The sequence below is a fragment of the Mchenga conophoros genome, linkage group LG22 (genome assembly GCF_057382185.1).
Source record: "Mchenga conophoros isolate Kocher_MC1m ecotype Shallow Benthic linkage group LG22, M_conophoros_male_GT1.1, whole genome shotgun sequence".
Taxonomy (NCBI): domain Eukaryota; kingdom Metazoa; phylum Chordata; class Actinopteri; order Cichliformes; family Cichlidae; genus Mchenga; species Mchenga conophoros.
The window spans coordinates 36181882-36199459 of NC_140546.1; the positions used below are offsets into that span (position 1 = coordinate 36181882).

At 40.6% G+C, this 17578-nt stretch overlaps 1 protein-coding gene across 1 annotated transcript in view; it reads right to left on the minus strand.

Annotated features, from left to right (window-relative positions):
* thsd7aa (thrombospondin, type I, domain containing 7Aa) overlaps nt 1-17578 on the minus strand; it is a 158012-nt gene that overhangs the window by 22900 nt on the left and 117534 nt on the right. Inside the window, exons 14-24 of the mRNA XM_085263407.1 lie at nt 15459-15637; nt 15329-15334; nt 15023-15156; nt 12477-12630; nt 8710-8851; nt 7800-7915; nt 7596-7713; nt 6614-6759; nt 4481-4655; nt 2486-2659; nt 2143-2238 (exon numbers count right to left, since the gene is read on the minus strand). Coding sequence (XP_085119533.1) covers nt 2143-2238; nt 2486-2659; nt 4481-4655; nt 6614-6759; nt 7596-7713; nt 7800-7915; nt 8710-8851; nt 12477-12630; nt 15023-15156; nt 15329-15334; nt 15459-15637 — 1440 coding nt within the window. The remainder of the gene's footprint in view (nt 1-2142; nt 2239-2485; nt 2660-4480; nt 4656-6613; nt 6760-7595; nt 7714-7799; nt 7916-8709; nt 8852-12476; nt 12631-15022; nt 15157-15328; nt 15335-15458; nt 15638-17578) is intronic.

The window sequence follows — 17578 nt, forward strand, 5'->3', positions numbered from 1 at the left end:
TCGGAGCTGCAGCCAAGGTGTGCCAGTGGAAGAGTGGGCTCTGTAGCTGCTCCCAGCATCGCAAGGCAAGTTTAAGCACGTCTGTGATTTTGGATCATCTGGGCCTGTCCTCTAAAGATCACCGCTGCCAGTTCCTTGGAGAGCCAGATGAAAGCGTGTGATCGCCCCTTTGACTAAACTCAGAGGCTCTGGGAAGCTGCAGCGAGGTGGCCTCCCAGCACCCTCCATATTCAGTAATTCAGTATGTCCTGGACCTCAGTGGCAAGTGGGGCGTGTTGACTATGAAGTGTTGTGGTCGTACAGGGGTCACACAAATTAACCACCTCCTTAAAGCATGGAGAGAGGGAGAATCCATTTCTCCTGTTAGATTGGTAAAGGATAGAGATGAGTTGGGGTCGGAGGTGCCAACTTCAACCATTCCCACCTCTCTCCTTGTGACCACCTTCTAACATTGGCCCAGAGAGCAGATGTTGTGTGTCTGTTGTCTCCCCTGCCCAGTTGCACCGCTCTCATTGAACACCACTTTGAGACTAACCCTGGGGTGGTGCTGGTTTCACAGCTCTACGGGTTACCTGAACACAAAACGTAAAGAGTTCAGAGGGAATTGGCTGAAGAAAGATGGGTCTATGGATTTTTGATGGATTTGACCAAAGGTTACTGGCAGATTCCCTTTTCTCCAGAGTACAAGGAGAAAACGGCCTTTTCCACTCCGTATGGGTTGTACCAACTGGTCATCCTTCCTTTCAGCTTGCTGGCGCTTCGGCCACTTTCCAGCAGGTGCTGTGTCTGCACACTACACAGGCTGCCACCTATCTGTATATGTTATCATCCACAGTGACACCTGGGCAGAGCATATGCAGCGGGAAGTGTGTGGTCAGATGAAAGGAGGTACAGTATATGGGGTACCAACTGGGAGGCAGGCAGGTGCACCCCAGATAGACAAAACAGCAGCCATTGAATGGACTGATTCTTACATAGTACTTTTCTACACTGAGCACTCAAAACATTTTGCACAACTTGCCTTATTCACCCATTCACACAAGCACTTTTCTCAGTGGTCTTTCTATGTAAGGGCTTCTATCTTACATTCACACACAGTCATATTCTGATGGATGCACCGAGAGCGTCTTGGGGTGAGTATCTTGCCTAAGGATATTTGGCATACAGACTGGAGCAGATGAGGATTGAACCACCAATCCTCATCTGGTTCCCATTTAATAGGTAGCCTGCTCTACCACCTGAGCTACAGCCACCCCTGAATGTTATGTTAAAATGCCCGTGAGTAGGCCATGAGTTGGGTAATGGGGCTGTGTGCCAATGGAATGTGGCTTTGCGGCTCAGCTGCAGGGGAGGGGTGTAGTCCAGTGGGTTCAAAGGCAGTGCCTGGGGAGGCTTGCGGACACAGCTGTCAGCAATGGTCTAATGATGCTTAGAATAAAGTAATGGGAATTATGTAGACAGTGTGCAACTGACACTGACAGAAAAAATGCAAGTCTGCAAAAGCATGGGGATCCAGCAAGGCTACTGAATATTTATTAGGTTGTGGGCTCTGGAGGAGAAATCAATATTAATATTCATGAAAGGAATGCCACTGCTTACAAGCAAAAATCTATGAAAAGGGAATAACAATGTGCATTGTGCCAATCACAGATGCAAGGGCCAGCACAGCATCTGGAGCATCAGATCTACTGATATTTCTTCATGTATACAAAAATATGAATGAATTGGCTATTTGGAAAAGAAGTGGATGCAAAGTGCTGATGGTGATGGACAGCAGGCTTCAATCATCACCGTGGCACTGCTGGGGATTGAAACACATCTGTTATCTGGATCTCAAATTCTCTTTCCAGTAATGCTTGTGGGGAAGACTGTTTTAGGAAAGCTTATGCACATTGTCACCCTGCTAATCACAGAGCAAATCCCCATGTCAAAGATTTATTGCGGCAACTCATGCACACACTCACATTTACATCTGCTCTGTCTGAGATCAGGCTGTAAACTGGTCTACAATGGCAATTTGAGCATTCAGTAAATCGAGGGTTTTAAAGAACAGGCACTGAATTGGGAAAAGAAAAAAGAACTGACAGGCAGACTGTAGCTCATTTAGTTCATTTGTTCACTCAGTAAACACGTTCTTATTACCTGTGACATTGAGACCATCTGAACGCTCACACCAGACGTGCCGAGACGAGCCTCTCCACGGTCCAGATTTCCACTTGTAATCAAAACATTCACCGTCTACAGAAAGGATATAATCAGATGTTTTTGTTTTAAAAAAAAGTTTTTTTAATTTAAAATTAAATTATATAAATTATATGAATATTGTCGGTCCTTTTCACCACTTTTATTTTTTGTGTAGCTTACACTTACATTTCTTAGTGTAAGAAAAAAAACAGGAAAAGGGGCAAAACTATATCAGTGCTTAAATGTCTGAATTAATTGCAGTTCACATTAAAAAACATCCTTTGACCGGGACTATTGTGACCTGTACACGGTCGTGCTTCAAGCTCTTGTTCTGGACACTGCAGCAGGTTCTCTGGATCCTGGGCCACCACGGCTCTGGATCGAACTTGGACTGAACCGAAGCCCAGGTCAGCTCCATTTATGCAGCTTAGCTGGCATGAACTCCAAACAGTCCAGTCTGTCAAGTAGCACTCTCCTACAGAACAGAAATCAGTTAATCAGCAAACCAAAATGCAACATCACTGTATGATGTAAAAACTAAGTTAGTGATAAACACAGTGTCCATAATTAAGAATCCATAATTAAAGTTTTAAGTGTTAAATTTTAAGTGATAAGTGCATATCCACAGCCTATTCATGGCTTTGGGAGATTATATCATGTGCTGTTAAAATGTAATATTAAGCTAGTTAAAGGAAAATAAAACGTGAATGAAATGGCACACAAATCTTACACATTATACATTCTTTAAAATGAGCATTATGGTAGCCATCCATAATGTTTAGAAAGGCACTATACAGTGGTTATTAAATATTTATACCTATTTCTGGGGGTTCCTTCCAGGAGAATCTTTAAATCAAGTTTGCAAACTGATTTACTAAAGAAATCAAAACAGCTGGTCTCATTTTTCCTGCTTGATATAGTGGAAGTCATCGTGTGTCGAGGAGGCATTGTGTCAGGGTCCTGGGTCATTTGACCCAGCGTTTTGTGTTTATCATTATTATCATACTATGTTCTGGTTTATTCTGATTATGTATTTGGGTTTAGACTTTGAGTTCTTCATGTTTTGGTTCTGTGCTTCCTCTGTCTGCCCGTGTGTTCCCTCCCTGTTGCTATGTCTGAGGTCTTGTGTCAAGCTCGTGTCTGTGCATACCTGGTGTTGTTTTTCCTGTTTTACTTTGATAGTCTCTGTCCTGTGTGTAGTGTGTCTGGTTTTGCTTCCCCTTGTCTAGTCAGCTTTGATTAGTCCCAGCTGTGCTCTCCTTCTGTGTCTCATGCCCTTGTTATCCCAGTGTGTATTTAAGGCCTGTGTTTCTCTGTGTCAGTGTCGCATCGTTAACGTCTGCTCACCATCCTCCCTCGCTGTGTGTTCCGTCTGCCTGCCTACTAGTTTAGTTTTTGTATTCCCAGTTCAGTTCAGTTTGTGCACAGCAATAAAGCTGTTTAAGTTCAGCTTTTGTCTTTGGGTTTTGGAGTCTGCGATTGGGTTCTTTTCTGCCTGCCCGCACACAGACCATGACACATTGCAGAGATTATAGAGCAGATGCTAGAAAAGTGAGACATTTACCCACTGTAAAAATAAACTTGTCAATCAGGCATTTCTGGTTCATTTTAGTCCTTCAAGGGATCTATGTTGGTAAATCACCTGCAGCTGAATATCATCTCTTACTTTGCACTAAACTCTGCGGCTCATGGCAGAGAAAGATTCAATGATTAGCATTAAGTAACAGCACTAGAACTGACAGGAAAAGAGAGCTCAAATAAAGGCGTTTAGAACATTCTGATAAATAATTGAAGTCATCCTCCCAAGAAGTAACAAATGGACATTTTTTACCATCATTCTGAGACAATGTTTCCTGTTATAGTATTTATATATATGCTAATTTAAAGTCATATCCTGAAGGACAACGTCAAGATAGAACTGAAGGTCAAAACTATCCAAACTATGCAGAGGAATTTAACTGGATATGACATTATCTGGGGGTGATGTATAATGTGAAAACGTCCTAGCACAGAACCCTGTGGAATTCTGTGATTAACTATTGTGTGTAAGCAAGGCTCCTTATTTACATACAAAAGTCAGAATCCATCAGATGATGAAATATTTAAAACCAGCACAGCAGAATTTCTTTCAATATCAACAATTTAGTCAGTGTATTTAATAGTGAAGCACATTAACTGTAATACTTGTGTGAATAGTCTTGGGTTTGGGTCCAATAGTAACAGACAAGTTACTGTTACCTCAGCAAGTGACTGCTCTTTATTAACAAAGAGGCTGGTGGATTCAACAACAACCTACCTGGACAGGGTACAGTACAGGGTTCCTGCAGAACTATTTGTGTGTTTCCTTCTACTGAGGGCTCCAGATCTCCACACAGTTCATCGTCCACCGCACTACCATCCTGTCGACCTGAACCGTCTGACACAAAGCACGACACATTCCTGAATCTCAGACCTTCTCCACACCTCGCTCCCTAATGGAAAAGCAAACAGAATTACTAAATATGGATACAATTCAATCTACATTTAACTTCTGTAGTACAGTCAGCTTGCTGGTAGCTTTAATCACATTCAGCTACTAGGCCTTAAAATGATTTTAAACCATTTGTGTTAGTCCTTGGTAAGTTTAAAAATTAATTCTAAATATAGTAACAAACTACTGGTACTGGTACTACTGGTCACCTGCTGTTTGAAATGAGTTAAATATTAAACTATTATAACAATAATAACAATAATAATAATAATGATATCCTTCAGGTTAACATGGCAATTTAAAAGGAGAGGCATATAATAATAATAATAATAATAATAATAATAATAATAATAATAATAATAATAATAATTAGTCAAGACCAGAGATGGGCAGTAACGCGTTACTCATTACTTTTTTCAAGTAACGAGTAAAGTAAGGGATTACTATTGCAAAAAAGGTAATTAGATTACCGTTACTTTCCCGTAGGAACGCTGCGTTACTGCGTTACTAAAACCGTGATTTTTTTGCGAGAATGTCTCACGACAGTGACATAAGCAAGTGCGCCATTCGTGACAACAGCTGTGTGCAGATCAACAGTGCATCATATATCGAGTGCAGGAGAGAGTATGAGCGTGCAGCGTTTAAAGCGTGGAAGTACTGACCTTACTTTGAGTTTGATTCCATAAAAAGTGACAAAAACATTAGTGTCCGCTGTGCGTGGGAAGAAAACTTCTTTTTACAGCGAAAAAAAACCCCTAAACTTCCGAGCAAGCACCGAGTAGCTACGACGTAATGGGAAACTCACAGAGAAACTCGCGGATTCTTCAACTGACCGCGGCACACCTGCACCAGGGTAAACCTCCGCCTACACCACTGCTGCTTTACAGGTGAAAATAGAGCAACAGGACCGCTGAGTCTTTGATTTGATTTATTTTCTGCTGTGTTTTACTTGCATCTATTTGAAAGACTGAGTGTAAACACAAAAATATTTTATTTTATGTGCTGGAATGTGCAGAAAATTGGTTTAAATGTTAAACTAATTTATTCAAGTCAGAGAATGTTGCAGATAATTAAATTTTTGCTTGATGCATAAAGTTAAAAGATTAAAACTAATAAAACAAGTTAAAAAAAAAGAGACTTTTCCATTTGATTACATTTTGTATGATGGATTATGCAGAAAAAGTAGAATTGGGCTGAAAGATCTATCGCTTTATCACCTCTTCAGGTTGTAAATCGTGTTTTTAAAAAGTAACTAAGTAACTAAGTAATTAATTACTTTTGAAAATAAGTAATCAGTAAAGTAACGGGATTACTTTTTTGGGGAAGTAATCAGTAATTAGTTACTGATTACTTTTTTTAAGTAACTTGACCAACACTGGTCAAGACATTTGTCATGTTAATTGTCCCATTTTTCATTTATAAAGTTCTTATGAATACTAAGTATAAATTTTCAATTCAATTCACTTTTATTTATACAGCACCAAATCACAACAACAGTCGCCTCAAGGCGCTTCATATTGTAAGGTAGACCGTGGCGACAGTGGGAAGGAAAAACTCCCTTTTAACAGGAAGAAACCTCCGACAGAACTAGGCTCAGGGAGGGGCGGGGCCATCTGCTGCGACCGGTTATGGTGAGAGAAGGAAGACAGGATAAAGACATGCTGTGGAAGAGAGTCACAGCGTGTCTTTTAGGGTTTACTAAATAGTGAAATGGCAAACGTCACAACAATGTTGGTCAAAGTCAGTCTTCTGGAAAGTCTGATGACAGCATCTTGTGAGACACCTTCATTTTGGACTATCCCTCCTCATCTAGGTGAGTATGTCAGGATGGTTTAATATGACTTTAATGGTTTTATATAATATTTTTTACGCTAGTAAAATTAGTGACTAGTGAAAATTAAATACAGTGTTTCACTATTCTGGTAAATATGTTGAAGAAGAAGAGGAAGGCTAATTGACCTCAGATTTGCACTCAGACCAGGCGCTGTATCTCCACCTGTAGCAGGGCTTCACCAGGCAGGGCTTCCACTGTTCCATTTGGGATGGACATGGCCTCCCATCACCCTGCGGAGCTTGGATCACTGTCCGTCTTCTCCACAGTTTGCCTGCCAAAAAGCAGATAAATGAATAAATTCAAATATTAATGGTTGGGTAAAAAAGAATAGGATAACATTAATTACTCGAAACATAAAGACCTCTTCCTTTGCTATGTAATGTCATGTAACGCTGTATGAGGCAAGGAAGGACAGGACCCAAAGTGTAGCACTCTCGGGCAGGACCAAACTCAAAGGCAGCTTTTTTGAGGAATTTACAGATTTATTTAACTTCACTAGGAAGGCAATTGGTACTATACTGATATACCATCCTACCCTGCCTTTTGATCTAACTAACTACTAGATGCTGATCTGTTAAATGCTTAGCTTCTCAAAAACTCTCAAAAAAACTATTTCCAGAATCAATCATTTACCCAGGGCGTACTAGTGCCATGTGCACATGAACATTCCTCTGTCACAAACTGCACAAAAATCCAGTAATCTGAACCACTCGAGGCAGGCTGTTCCTCCCAAACCACTCCAGGTCTCACTGTCATGTGATGAAGTAGGACAATGGAGTCACCAGGTGGGGAAACCTCCTGCACTATAACCAGCAAGTCCAAGCTAAGAGAACATTTGTAAAGCATTTGGACAATCTACATGAAGTAAAGGTTTGTAATTCCCACATTCACTTTTATTCCAGTGTTCATCATTCCTGTTAGAGCAGCTGAGCTGTGAACAGTTTCTATCTGTAAAATAACACAGTGCAGTGCAGATAAAGTACAGAAAACTTAAAAGGAAACATATATGATTAGAGACTGTTGGACTCAAACATTAGCACATAGTAGCAAAACACTACTGCGAAAAATGTAACTGGTTAATTCCAATTCTTCCCTGGATTTGTTTACCTGCCAGTCCACATGTGTGACTACAGCCAGACCATGGTGACCAGTCAGACAGCTGGCAATTAACAGGACACTCCACAACACAGGATGCATTCATTTGCCACTTTCTCTCCAGACCAAGCTGCAAAGAAATATCATTAGTAATCCATGAACTCAAACAGAACCATTTACAAAGGTTTAAAAGGCAAGCAGTACCAAACATCTCACCTCTTTGCAGAAGACGAGGTCTACAGATTTACCATCACTACGCACACAGTCCAGCATGCGGGTTTTGAATCCATTTCCACACACTGCTTTGTCACTGAGCTGACAGGTACTCCATTCTGAAGAGACACAGTAAAAGGTCAGCATAACAGGGGTGGCTGTAGCTCAGGAGGTAGGAGAGTAGGTCATCTACAGTCTGAAGGTTGGTGGTTCAATCTCTGGCTGCTTCAGTCTGTATGCCTGGGAAGGGCACTAACCCCAAGTTGTTTATTTCTGACCCATAAAATACTTTTTAATGACCGGGCCAAAGTTTCAGTTTAAACAACCGACATTCAGTTTTCCTTCCTTTAATTAATCCGTGCATGCTGGATGTACACTCAGTGAAGGATCGCAAGTCTTTTGCAAAGCCAACACAAAAAGACAATCATTCATGCTCACATTGACACCTATGAGGATTTAAACATACAGTACATGGAAAAAGCTCACGCAGGCACACAGTGAAACGGTAACTTTAAACAGAAGGGCACTGAACAGCTTAAACCCAGGATGTGCTTGCTTTGAATTTGCAGTGCTAAACACTGCACTACGCTGTGTCTTTAAATCAGGGGTCTTGAACTCCAGGCCTCGAGGGCTGGTGTCCTACAGGTTTAGATATCACCCTGGATCAAGTGATTAGTTCATTACCAGTCCTCTGGAGAACTTCAAGACATGTTGAGGAAGTCATTTGGCCATTTAAATCAGCTGTGTTTGATCAAGGACACATCTAAAACCTGCAGGACACCAGCCCTCGAGGCCTGGAGTTTGAGACCCCTGCTCTAAGTACAGAATTTAATTGATTTGCATTCATTGTTTTTATTAACATACATAATATCCCAACTTCTTTGGAAACAAATCTGAACAGGTTAATGCTGACCAGTGATGTTGTAGGTGTAGTGAAAGCAGTTCCTGTTGAGTTTGCATGGCTCTGTCTCTTCAGTCGGTGGACACTCCTTCTTTTCTCCTGGCTGTCGGAGCGGGTAAGCACTCCTCTCCCGGGTGCTGTTCTCACTACATGGCTGAAAAGCAGAGGGAAAGGTTCTGACTGTTTTACATAAGCACACATTAAAAGTGTGGAACATAAAGGCTTTTGATTTTTCTATGTTGGAGATAGACAGACAGAAGTAATTTGACTGAAATTTGAACTCTTTTGATGAGATGTGAGATTCAAGTGAGAAGTGCATCATATCTTGCATTGAAACACTAGCAGTTTGTATTGGTGAAATGTGTTCCTGATTTGAGAACTGTATTAACAGTAGTAAGAATTACTTTTCTGCTGTCACAATTGTGCCAAAGCGATCAAGAAAAAGTCCAAAACCAGAACAGAAGCTAAGCTTGTTTTTTTCACACACGAAGTCCTGAATGTTCAGGCCTAATTCATATATTCACCTTCAGAAGTCAAAGTCATTATCAGTGATAATCCCAACTCTAATTCTAACCCTCGGCAATCAGAATATTGTTTTTATTTCACAGTTAATCCAAGTTTTGGCAACAGAGAACTGAGAAAATGATCATTTTAACTGGCACACAGGAAAATCTATTCACATTTTTCCAAATGTGAATCCTATCCCAGCTACATTAACACAAGAGGTGCGGTACGCATAGAGACAGACAACTGTCCACAGTCACATTCTCCTACCATACCTATGGTACCTATGGTTTCTTGAGTTTCCAAAAGTAGAATGGGAACTACAAGGTTTAACTATCCAGTCCCTCTTCTGTGGACTCATTTTTTTCTGTTGTTGTTGTTTTTTTAAAAGGTTTAGATTGTTTGTAAATAAGAGCAACATAACAAATATCCCTTTGTTATGTTGCTCTAAGTCTAGATTGGTGTTGGACTTTCATTCTTTCTTCTTTTCAGTCCTGACTTGTTTATATGGCACTTTTGCACATTGTTAACTGTCTTGTCCTGTTTGTTATTAGCGGTCTATCTGTCCTCACCTTTTGTCCCTTCTTTTCCCTTGACCCTCAGTTGGTCACTGCAGATTACTGCCCCTCCATGAGTCTGGTCCTGACAGAGAGCTCCTGTTGAAAAGGAGCGCTTACTTCCCACCAATCGCCAAGTGCTTGCACATAGAGTAAGCACTTGGCGATTGGTCATTGCGGTTCTCTCTTAAATAATGAAGGGTCTCACTATATAAAGTGTGTTGACACGATTGTTGTTAGCAGTATATAAATAAAAGTGAATTGAATTAATTAACATACAAACAAATATGTGACACTGAGCAATACCAGCTAGATATATTTCGGCTCAGCTCAACACACAGCTTAATTCTGGATGCAGTATCCTGGAGACGGGCTAATCTTTATTCCACTTTGGAGTTGCATTCAGTAAGAAGTAGTGAACTAGGGTAGGTATACTTCTCTTTGCTGGTAGTTTTCTCAGCTGGATGTTTCCATGCACCTTGGGGTAAGAGAACAGGTCCTCACTGTTGTTTTTCCCTGTGCCCCAAGCATCAGCTCAGAGTACACAGCCTTCTGGGAGTGCCTGGCTGATAGCTGGAAGGTCCCCCAGATTTGTTGTCCTTGGGGACCTCAGCATTCATGTGAGCAATGACAGTGAAGGCTGGTGGAGTGTGATCGGGAGCAACATCCTACCTGACGTCTAAGGAGCTCGGAAAGAAAAGCATCTGGACTTCTTTAAGTTGCTTGAACTTAAAGGATGAGCTCATTGTGAAACCATGCCCCACCCTACCATGTGATTTCGAAATCACATGATAAGGTGCGGCCAGGTTTCACAATGAGCTCACCCAAAACCGGGGCTGATTGTGACCCACACCCGTTTTCCCACCTTGGCTCATGTGATTAGAGGATCATCAGGGGGTCTTTTGTCCCTCTTTGGGGGGAAACTCCCACTGGGTTTAAATCTAGGACTCTCCACCATTTGACCTTAGAACTGAAGAAGCTTCTCGGACGAGAGGTGAAACGTCTTCAAGTAACTTAAAGAAGTCGGGACGCTTTTCTTTCCAAGCTCCTTAGACTACGACGACCTGGATGACTCAGAACCTTCACAGACACATCCTACCTGACCTAAACCTGAGCGGCCCGCTGTAACTGGACTTCTTTGTTGTTCACAGGTTGTCTATAATAAGCATGAGAGTTTTCATAAGTGCATTTGGCACTAGGACACACTTGGTTGCAGGCTAATGATTGATTCTGTAATCATATCATGCATTTCTTGGACTTTTGGGTGGAGATGTGAGCTGCTTCTGTTGGCGTCATCATGCAGTTATTTGTATAAATTGGCTGAGATAAGAATTAGCAACTCCAAGTCTGAATCCTGTTTTCATCTGGGAAAAGTTAAAGTGTCTACCCTGGGGTGGGGCTGAATCATTGCCCCAAATACATCAGTTTGTCTCAGAGTCTTATTCACTAAAGAGGGAAAATGATGAAGGAGACTGACAGATGGATTTGTGCAACATATGCAGTAATGCTGCTGCTGTAGCATGAGCATTGAGTATGAAAGAGAAGTTTTTGATTTACTGGGCAATATATTTTCCTACCCTCACCTATGACCACAAGCTCTGGGTAGTGACTAAAAAATGAGATCACAAATACAAACAGTTGACATTAGCTTCCTCTGAAGGGTGTCTTGGCTCTCCTATAGAAGTTGGGTTAGAGCTTGGTCATGCTCCTTATCAAAAGGAGCCAATTCAGGTCCTTCGTGCATCTGACCTTTTGAGCATCATCTAGGTGAGATGTGCTGGACACGTCCAGCTGGAAGCAAACCCTATTCTAACCCAGGACATGCTGGTGAGAACATATGTCTCGGCTGGTTTAGAAGCATCTTAATTTCCACCTTGTTTAGCTCCTCATGTTGGTGCTGCGCTTTTACTTTTTCCCACCATTGGCTGCCAGATTTTCATCTTCTCTCCTATTGGTAAATTAATTGGAGCTACATACTATATATCCCATTATGGACTGTAATAATGAGTGAAATTTTGTCCTTGTTCAAAATATAGGGTTAAGATTACCACCTATGATGACTTAGAAATAAGAGAGTTAATCCAGTTATTTTTCATTTAAATTTCTTTTTCATTTTTGTGCAAAGTTTGGGAACATTTGTATTACCAGTCTCATCAGTTAATTCTAGTAACTTGTTAGATTATAAACAATTTGGGTCAATAATCGTTGACTTTCATCTGGTAGTTAAAATAACTCACTGAGAATCTGAAAATGATGCTACAAAGCAGGGGAAGGCTTTAAACTATATCACTACTGTATCCAGTGTAATGGTTTTTAACTTCATTACACAATAGCCATAAAGACATACGAGACAATCTGATTGGCTGAGAAGTCTTAAAACTCTGAAGTTGCTGGGTCCAATCTATTTACACATATGGGAAATTAGAATTCCCTTTATGCAGCATACTTATCTTTCTTACTGCCTTTACACCACAAGACACATTTACCCATCAACAAACATATGTACTTATTCACAGAGTGCCTTTTTAGCACGAAGAGCGGGTTTAGTTGACACAGGCGGGGTTCCTCTATTACTATTACCTTCACTAGATCTCTGAATTCAGAACCACTACTTTAACTCTGGTTTCAACTATCCACTATATAATAAAGGCAACATGTCAGAAACAATGTAAGATTTAGAAAGAAAGAAAAAGACTGGCAACTTCATTCCATCCTTACCAGTGGACATGGGCTCCAAGCTCCCCAGTCTGACAACACACAGTCTTCCGGGCAGGGCAGGTGGCTCTTGCGGGCCCCTAAAAGCATTTCCTCTGGGTCACACAAATAGTCCTCCACCTGTTCAGAGGGCCCGTCTATAGTGTTCAGCATGCACCTGGTCACAAAAGGTTGAAGCAAAAGTTAGTTTCACAGCATTCCTTCAACAACACTCGAATATTTGAGCCTATTTTTACAGTCTTCTTGAAAGAAAGCTGTTAATAAACATGAATACATGTGGTCTTTGTAAAGTCTTTGTAAAGCTAAATATCTGGATATTAAACCAGATGTACTCTATATTGCCAAAAATATATTTTTTAATGAAAATGGTTTAACATGATGTCGACCCATCCTCTAAGCTATAACAGCTTCAACTCTTCTGGGAAGACTTTCCATATGATGGGGATTTTTGACTACTCTTCAAGAAGCACATTTGTGAGGTCAGACACTGATAATGGACATGAAGGCCAGTCCCCACTGGGGATTTTAATCATGTGGATTTAAAATCTGTGCTTTCTAAATTCCATCAGCACATTATGTGTGAAATGATCAGGCCAGACCCGATCAAGGGAACGCACACCGCTGAGGTAGTGAAGAAAGCCCACAAGAGACTCTACTTTCTGAGGGTTCTCAGAAAGAATAACATCCCTGAGAAACTGTTTGTGTCCTACTATCACTGCACAGTAGAAAGTATCCTGGTATCCTTCTCCAGCTGCACAGTAGCACAGAAGAGAAACCACTGCAGGGTTATACGGGTCGCCCAGCGGATAGTGAGCTGTCCACTCCCCTCATTTAAAGAACTGCACAACTCCCACACTCAGGAACATTAAGAAAATCCCTCAACACCCATCACTCCCTGATCATGACCTGTTTCAAAGTCTACTTTTAGCCAGATGATTAAGATCCATAAAGACAGACTTAGGAAAAGCTTTTATCCCTCAGCCATCACATTGCTGCTAAGATAATCAGACAATCTGATCGAATACAACTTTCATGTACAATGTTTACAATGTTACAACACCGTCTCATGTTACCATGTTTACAGCTTTATGAGCATCACTGCTCCCAACAAACATAATCCGGTCATTAAGTCTGACGTCACTAGCCGTGTCTGGGCCTAAACTCCGCTGCAGGTCCATATATCAAACGATCACTATGGCATTACTGAGAGTTGAAAAACTGTCTAAAGTCTTTCATCTTTAATAAAATGATCAGCGTTCTGCTCTACCAGGTGTAACAATTGAGTTTAACATCCAGGCATCCATGAAAACGGAGTTTATGACATTTAACGGAGTTAGAAGTTAGCAGGAAGTTAGCTCGCTAGCTTCTATCTAAATACAATATAGCATGTCCTGGCTGCGGGGTTTTGGAAACAAATTCAAACGTACAGCTCTGTTATCACTTCCAACATAAATGAAGACAGAAAACTAAACAGCAGTGACGTTTGTAGGGTTACTGAAGTTTGGCTAGCTGGTATATAATGATGTGCTACGTGACCGCTAGCGACACAGCTATGTTAGCATAATATAAACAAGCTAACTTTTTTTCCCACTGGATAAAAGTTAACGTGAGTGTTCTCGGTGGTCAGGAACAAATGTAATCGCATGGCAGGATGCTGTAAAAGGACCAAACTTCAGCCAGGAGAACAACTGAGATAATCCATCCACAATACGAGGTTAGTCATTCATATACTGCTGCATGGGCTGGGCTGTAGTTACATCCTAAGGTTTTAAAAACTGATCTTAAATAAATGATTAGCGGTAATAAAAGCCGAGGGAGGTCAACAGTGATCACTGACTGTTTTAGGAGCTTTTTGAGATTAAATAGAAGAAAATACATAACATTAAACATGTTAACAACACAAAAGCCATATTAAACACAGACTACTTTAGGCCCGGAAGTAGGATTCGTCACGTCATCACTTAACAACGTTGTTGGGAGCAGTGATTGTTCCCAACAAGGGTTGTTCACATCCCTGCTGTTATTTGTACACATTTCCCATTTTCTGTAAACAGTTTGTCAGGTATTTTAGAGCACAAATATATAGCACTTTTTGTATATTTTTAAAAGGATTATCTTACTCACTTTCACATTTCTTTGAATTTGAGTATGCTATTTTTACTAACTGTATGGTAATCTTTTTTTTTGGATGTTGTAAATTTGCTCTCACAGTCTCTTATTTCTTTTCTTCTTTTTTTTTACTTTCGTTACTTTTGTGTGAATCTGCATGCTCCATCTGCCTGTCACTTTGCTGATGGAACACCTGAATTTCCCCAAAGAGGGACAACAAAGGATATTTCTATTCTATTCAATGATTTGGACGGGTCAGTGAATACTTTTGGCAATATAGTGTATATATTGGTTATAACATCATGCACTACTATTTTAATTTTTGATCACTTTTTAACAATTCAGCACAAGCAAACACTCAGCTCTGTTTTTCCTCCAAAAGGAAGAATATCACCTGTTTAAAGCTCAGAGACACTGACACATGAATCTGTTCATCTTACTTGACGTTTCGGGTTTGAACACCTTCACCACAGTTGTCATTCAGGTCCACATTGCTGACTTTCCACACACTCCAAGGCTCTGCCACCCACACATACTGCCCACAGTCACTGAGGCAAGGCACCACCTCATAGACCTGATGCACATAAAAACACCAGTTACCCTACAGGCACAGATGCATGATGTCAAAGAGGAAATTTAAATCCTTCCACTCAGTTTTGCTTAAGTTTGAAAATCATACATTATAATGAAACTAAATACCAAAACTAACTTTATGAAATAATTACAAAAAGCAGCAGCCTACTTACTTGAGCCTGTAAGTGGAATCCATTTGTAAAAGAAGACAAGGAAACCACAGAAAACAGCATTGTTTAAGTTATTATCCAAAAAAATAGGTATAAAGCTAGAATATAACACTTTAAGTGAGCCCTCTCTCACCTGGTTGACATGGTCCAATTTAGGGCAAGGTCTGCCACCATTGTATGGTTTTTCTCGGAGCCATTTAGAGCGAACTTTGACCCCACTGCCACATGATTTGCTACAGCGAGACCAGTTGGACCACTCACTTAGTTTGCAGTCAGATGGACAAGGAATGATGCAGGCTTCCTCGATATACCCTGTAACCAGTCACATAACAAAAAAGTAGAGCAAGATATTTGACAGCATCTTGGCTGTACACAGTTTTAGGAAGGTGTATGGCAAAATAGATTTTAATGGTCTGTTTTTATTATTTGACATACAGGTCATTCAGTCTCAAATTATTGTGGGCCTTCTGCTCGACCATCTCTGGTTTGCACAAAAATCTTATGGTCCAAAGTTTGGACATATTAAATTGCTGTAAAATTTTTGTTTCACATATCCAATCATTTTCAAGATATATGTTTGTGAAAAATGGTCCATCCATCTGATGGACTAATGAGCAGGGACTCCTCCTGGTAAGACATGTCTGAAACACCTCAACTGGAAGTGATCCAGGAGTCATCCTGGTCAGATGACCGAATCGCCTTAACTTGATTTTTTTTTCAAGGAAACTAATCCGTCACTTGTATTTAAAGCCTATTCTTTTGTGACCATGGGTGAGGAAGAAACGTAGATTGATTGGTAAATCGACAGCTTCTCTATGCACGTGTTTAAATGTGTGTGCAAAAACTTAGGTTAAACATAGTATTTTCATAGTGGTGGCTTAGCTCACCGGGATGAGCAGGTGGCCATTTGCCGTATGGCTTTGGCTGCCTGCTTCACTTCACTATCTAATAAAGTCAGAACAAGGTACTTTCGAGGTTGTAGTGAAGTTGTGTTGTGATGGTTACTTTTCTCTATCTTTTCCAATAAGGTATGGTCTCTCCATTTCAAACTAAGTGCTCTATTAGGGTGATATGCCACTTTGAGGTCTTGGCCTGATTATTCAAGACCTTCTATTTGGAGAGAAGCATTTTAAAATTTACTCTGGATTTAAAGAATAGGAGCCAATATGGGAGACATATAGTCTTTCTTTCTCTTTCTGGTACCGGTTAGTACTCTCATTGCAGAGTACTGTGTGAGGTAAGTGTAACATAGTCAAATAGAGTTGAAGTTAAATCCCGCTAAATGGGACATTGGCACCACTTACTGTTGTAAAGGTCACCCTGCAACATTCACAAAGGGCAAGGGATTCTGGGTAATCCTCAGAATAATGGAGGATTCCTGCAAAGTAAGGAATGCGCAAATGTCGTGGGGAAGAAAAATCATATCGCAGGTTGTAACAGTAATACAATCTGACCCGATTATTTTTGTTGTTTAAACATCATTTGTTGTGGGTAATTTCTCCAGTCCTTATGTTGAATTGATGCACATTTATGTGAGATTTCTTTATTGGGAAGAGAGAGAAAAAAACACGGGAGCATAGTTAGCTAACGCTGTTGTTGCTTTTCCATTTAGGTCTTTACGCTGACTGCCCACGACAATAAATGAAAGCATCCTAACTGGTTACCTTTTTGTTGTGAATGCAGGAATGTGACTGTGCCACACTGTTTAGAGAATACTCATTGTTTTATGTACAGGTCTGAAATATATTTCTGTGTTCCTTTCATTTGGGAAATTTAAGATGCAGATTAATTGTGTTGAGGTTCTTCTATTTCGTTTATATAATTTTACCACTATATGATCACACTGCAAGTGTAAATGTAATCCTCAGAATAATGGAGGATTCCTGCGAGGTCTTTACGCTGACTGCCCACGACAATAAATGAAAGCATTCTAACCTGTTGCCTTTTTGTTGTGAATGCAGACCAGAGAAGACACTACGCAGAGGTCACATAAGCATGCAAATCAGTAACATAGGCTGTCTATATGACAACCAAGACAATTTACACAGTTTCACTGATTGAACACTTAATCACATTGTCTTTAGAATAATCAGCAGATGCAAACATATATATCTTGCAGCTAACATTTAGCTGTAACCCTGTCAAGTAGAGACGGCAGCAGAGGTGAAAACAGCACAAGGGATTGTGGGAAGTCCACTTCCACATCTGGACTCAGTGTATGCTGGACAGATCCAAGAAAGGGACAGACATATT